This window comes from Mesoplodon mirus (assembly GCF_964341445.2).
Source record: "Mesoplodon mirus genome assembly, chromosome: 1".
NCBI lineage: Eukaryota > Metazoa > Chordata > Mammalia > Artiodactyla > Ziphiidae > Mesoplodon > Mesoplodon mirus.
This window is the reverse complement of record NC_138976.1, coordinates 984,207-988,795: the sequence shown is the minus strand read 5'-3', so window position 1 is coordinate 988,795 and position 4,589 is coordinate 984,207. Positions and strand designations below refer to the sequence as shown.

Sequence of the window (4,589 nt, the reverse complement as noted above, 5' to 3'; positions counted from 1 at the left end):
TGGGCTGAAAGAGGTGCCCAGGGGGCCCTCAGCCAGAGCCCCGACAGCTGGCCATTGGGGGAAGCTGTGCCCAGCGCACCTGGCCCTCGGTCTCTGCTTCGGAGGCAGATTTGGCTTCTTTATCTTGGCCCAAGTTTCCCGTCGCCCCCGGGCCTGCTGGGCCTTTCAGGATCAAACTCATAGAGTGCAAACGGGGCCTCGCTTCCCCTCCCAGGGTCGCCAGGCTTGGAGACAGAACAGTGGTAGGGCTTCAGGGGCGGCGGGGGGGTTCCCAGTCCCCGGTGGGAAGTGACCAGAGGCCCCAGAGGCAGGGCAGCACCGAGGCTCTTGCCCCCTGCCCCCATCCAGGCTGCTGCGGCGGGTCTTTCTGGGACTGGAAAAAGGACCAGCCACTCAGGGGCCTCTGACTGCCCACCCCCACTCACCCTGCTGGGGCAGCGCCCAGGCCTGTCATAGTCAGTGCCTCTTACATAAGCAGCCCTGTGGGGGGCTCAGCTGCCGCTGGGCTCAGCTGCCCTGTCCTGCCCCCAGCATCACGAGCCTCCAGTGGGCTGTCCTTGTGCCCTGGGTGGAGGCCAAGCCAGGCCCATAAATAGGGGTCTCCCCGGTGGCCTCCGCGCCTCCTGCCCGCCTCTCTGCCTGCACTGCCTGCTCGGCTCTGGGAGAATGGCCGCTCTGAACATGCTGTGGACAGGGCTGGCCCTGCTGGGGATCCTGGGGGTCCTGCCGATTCCAACCCAGGCCCAGGCCGCCCTGCAGCCCGACTTCCAAGAGGACAAGGTGAGGGGCTCCTTGCCTGGTCCCCAGGGCGGGGCAGGGCCGTGTAGGGAGCAGGGTGCTCCCTGGGGCCCAACTTTCTCCCTGGGAAGGGGGTGCTGAAGGGAAGGAGGGCTGGACCGGCAGGAGGAGGCTGACCATGAGAGGCCTTCCCGGGCAATTCGCCAACCAAGATCTGGGTACATTACCCCCGACTGGCAGGGAAGAACCTGTGTCCGCGAGCGCCCACACGGCACATGCAGACATGCGGATCACCTGCGTGCCCGTCATCCCTGACCCAACATCTTTAGCCCAACGAGCTCACGATGTCCAGGGAAAACAGGCACACCTTCCACACCTGGGTCCTAGGACACACCTCCGTGCGCGAGAGCGAAGATGGGGATGCTGCACAGGGCGGCGCCAGGGGATGGCCACAGCAACCGAGCGCGCGCATTCGCCACCCTCCCTTCCACTCCCCGCGCGCGCACGCGCACGCACACACACAGCCACACACACACACACACACACACAGCCGGCGGCGCGCTCCCCCTCAGGGGGCTGCGGGAACAGTCAGAGTGGGTCTCCCAGCCCCGGCGCCCTGCTCAGACCCCTCCAGGGAAGGCCCTAGCGCCCTCTGGTGCCAGCTCCTCGGCCAGGCAAGGCCGGACCCAGCGGAGGGGGCGGGGCCGGGCTGGAGGGGAGGGGAGGGGGAGGGGAGGGGGAGGGGAGGGGAGGGGAGGGGGAGGAGAGGGGAGGGGAGGGGAGGGGGAGGAGAGGGGAGGGGAGGGGAGGGGAGGGGAGGGGAGGGGAGGGGGAGGGGAGGGGAGGAGGAGGGGGCGCCCACCATGACGCGTCCGGGAGGGTCCCGGCTGACCAGGGTGGGGGCCGTTCGCCGCAGTTCCTGGGGCTCTGGTTCACCTCGGGCCTCGCCTCCAACTCGAGCTGGTTCCTGGAGAAGAAGAAGGTGCTGTCCATGTGCAAGTCGGTGGTGGCCCCCGCGGCGGACGGTGGCCTCAATCTCACGTCTACCTTCCTCAGGTGGGCGGCGGGGCGGGCTACTGGGGCCGAGAGCTCCCTGCCCATGGTCGCGGTCTAGGGACAGCCCCCACCCCCGCCTGACCCCTGACCCGAGGGTGACCTACCCACAGGAAAGACCAGTGTGAGACCCGGACTCTGCTGCTGCGTCCTGCAGGCCCCCCAGGCTGCTACAGCTATACCAGTCCCCGTGAGTGGGGCCCCTCGCCAGACCCAGGGTCAACTCAGGAGTGACACCTGCTGGTCGGGGACTCTGGGTGACCCCCTGCCCAGCACTACATGGTGGGGGGGGTGACGGCTGCTCTGCCAGGGTCGGCCTGGATCTGCCCCGGGATGGAATCTCCCCAGCTGTCTCCTGATGCCCCCGCGGCTTCCCCCACACCTTCCGCAGCTCTCCGCCCCGGGACTTCGGCCCTCCTCACTCCCTTCCCGGGAACGACCTCCCCACTGAGAATCTCTCCTCCTCCCGAGAGGAGTTTGGCTGCAGAGTTTGTGGCTGTCCCATGAACTCCCGATTTTCTGAGCCTGTGTGTTTGCTGGGCCCCCAGGACTTCTGGTTTGGGGACTCTGGACTGTGTGAGGGCTGTGCTGGCAGGAAGCAGGGGGCTGGGGAGGGGCAGGGAAGGCAGCTAGACAGAGGGTGGAGCATCCAGGGCCCCCTCCCACGCCAGCCCACAGAGGGCGCCCCTCCCCAAGGGTCCCCGACCAACCAGGGTTGTCTCCTGGGCTCCCAGACTGGAGCAGCAACCACGAGGTGTCGGTGGTGGAGACCGACTACGAGGCCTACGCCCTGCTCTACACCGAGAGCTTCCGAGGCCCGGGCCAGGACTTCTGCATGGCCACGCTCTACAGTATGTGCCCCACGCCAGCTCCCACCGCCCAGCCTGAGGCCCGACCCACGGGGCAGCTCGGGGACTCCCCAAGCCTCGGGGGTGGGGGCCGAGCAGGGGTCTCCCAGATGGAGGCCAGCGGCTTCTCCTTCTGCCCCAGGCCGCACCCAGGCCCCCAAAGCTGAGATCAAGGAGAAATTCGCCACCTTCGCCAAGGCCCAGGGCTTCACAGAGGATGGCATTGTCTTCCTGCCACAGACTGGTGAGGGGCTGCTAATCTGACGGGAGGGGATTAAGGTCAGATTAGAGGCAGACACACAGTCTCCTGATTCGGGGGTGGCTGAGGCCTGGGGTTCATCCGGCCGACTGCCCACTGACCAGTACACAGCCTCCAGAGTGTGGGTGGTCTGTCCTCAACACCATGACCTTGGCCTGCAGCCCCTGGGCCGGGCACAAGAAGGTACTCCTCCAGGAAACACCCCCTCCCCGGGTTCACCATGCACCCACTGTGTGCCAGGCCCCGGGTCGGCCCCCAGGATACATAGGTCCCCAGCCTGGTGTGGGGCAAGCCCTAGAAATAAAACCCGCGGGGTGGGTGTGCCCATGGGGACACAGGGACAAGCGCACTGGGGCTCAGCACAGGCTCCCCGAAGTCTCAGCACCCACAGCCTCCCTGGGGCAGGCAGCCTGCTCTGGACCCAGGGAGAGACGGGACCCCCTCTTTGTTTGGAGGAGCAGGGTGGGGGTGGGTGTGATGCCATCAGCAGTTTGAGGGTCAACCAAGACGCTCTCCAGGGCTGCGGGGGTTAGCGACAGGTGGGGCAGGGGAGGTGGCCCGGCCTGGAGCACTGACCGCCGTCCCGGGCTTTTCTTGGCAGACAAGTGCATGGAGGAGCACACGTAGGTGAGTGGGGTGCTGGGGGCTGCCTTCACCCAGCAGTGCCCACCCATGCGTTCCTTCACTCACTTGGTCACTCGGTGCACGCTCACCACAGCCCCACCCACCATGCAAGGCTGGTCCAGGCCCACGGGGCTGCTCCGAGGAGGAGGGGGCTCCACCGGGGTTCCGCGAGGTCGCTGGGGTAGGAGGGGCTGGCGGCTGGGACAGGAACCGGGAGGGGAGGGGAGGGCAGGGCGGGGAGGCCCCCATCAGGGGGTGGGGCCCTGGGGCGGCCATTCCCCTGTGGCCTGCAGCCGGAGGGGCCTGGGGGCCTGGGACCGGGAGTGCGGTGTTGCCTGTCACACCGACAGGTCCTGCTCTCTTGGCAGGTGACCCCAGCCCTCAGGACCTGGCCATGCTGCCCTGCTCGCCTTTTCCTTCAACACCCCCAAGACCCCAGCCCCGGCTCCTGCGCCACCGGCCCTGCTCCCTCGGGCTTTATCCCAGCTCTGAGAATAAACTCCGGAAGCAAGTCAGCAGCCTGGCCTCTGTCTGTCTGTCCTGCAGTCATTGCCCACCTGGGCCTGGCTTTGGCAGGCCCCTGGGGACCTGACCGCCGCCCTCTTGGGTCTCCCTTCCCCCTCTGTAAAATTTTGGAGGCTGGCTCTACATGACACCCCCAAGGGGTGAGCAAGGGCCCGCTAGCCTTGCTCGTGGTGGAGTGGAAGACACGGCTGTGTCAGAAGCCAGGACAGCTCAGGGGAAGCGCCGACGCGTCCCTCACCCACTCCACTCGGGGCCCTGATCTCACCACAGCCCCTCAAGGCCCAGCGGCAGCTGAACCGGTTCTGGTCAGGTGCCCACAGCCTGCCCCTGCCCCCCACCCAGGAGAGGCCCGAGGCCCAGGGCAGTTTTTGAAGGCGTGGGATTAGTGCACTCAGGCTGGGCAGAGATACGGCTTTGCGGGGACAAAGAGGAAGGTGGCCGGAGTGTCCGTGCCCCCCTGGACTGAGACAGACTGACTGAGTGGGCTGGAGACAGGCCACCCTCCCATCTCCCATGGCTACCTGAGAGCCCCCAGTCCCCTG

The 4,589-nt window shown here is 67.2% G+C and overlaps 1 protein-coding gene across 1 annotated transcript; it reads left to right on the top strand.

The window, feature by feature from the left end:
- Nucleotides 1–635: 635 nt before the first annotated feature.
- Nucleotides 636–4,026, top strand: PTGDS (prostaglandin D2 synthase). Its single transcript, XM_082614422.1, has 7 exons — nt 636–780; nt 1,655–1,794; nt 1,905–1,981; nt 2,526–2,642; nt 2,782–2,883; nt 3,500–3,525; nt 3,891–4,026. The coding sequence occupies exons 1-6, from the start codon at nt 667–669 to the stop codon at nt 3,523–3,525; spliced, it is 576 nt and encodes a 191-aa protein (XP_082470548.1). The 5' UTR covers nt 636–666; the 3' UTR covers nt 3,891–4,026.
- Nucleotides 4,027–4,589: the final 563 nt, after the last annotated feature.

Coding starts and splice junctions, on each gene's coding strand:
- PTGDS (XM_082614422.1), top strand. CDS start 667: ATGGCCGCTCTGAACATGCTGTGGACAGGGCTGGCCCTGCTGGGGATC. Junction 1,982..2,525: donor CTACAGCTATACCAGTCCCC/GTGAGTGGGGCC, acceptor CTGGGCTCCCAG/ACTGGAGCAGCAACCACGAG. Junction 2,884..3,499: donor TGTCTTCCTGCCACAGACTG/GTGAGGGGCTGC, acceptor TTTTCTTGGCAG/ACAAGTGCATGGAGGAGCAC.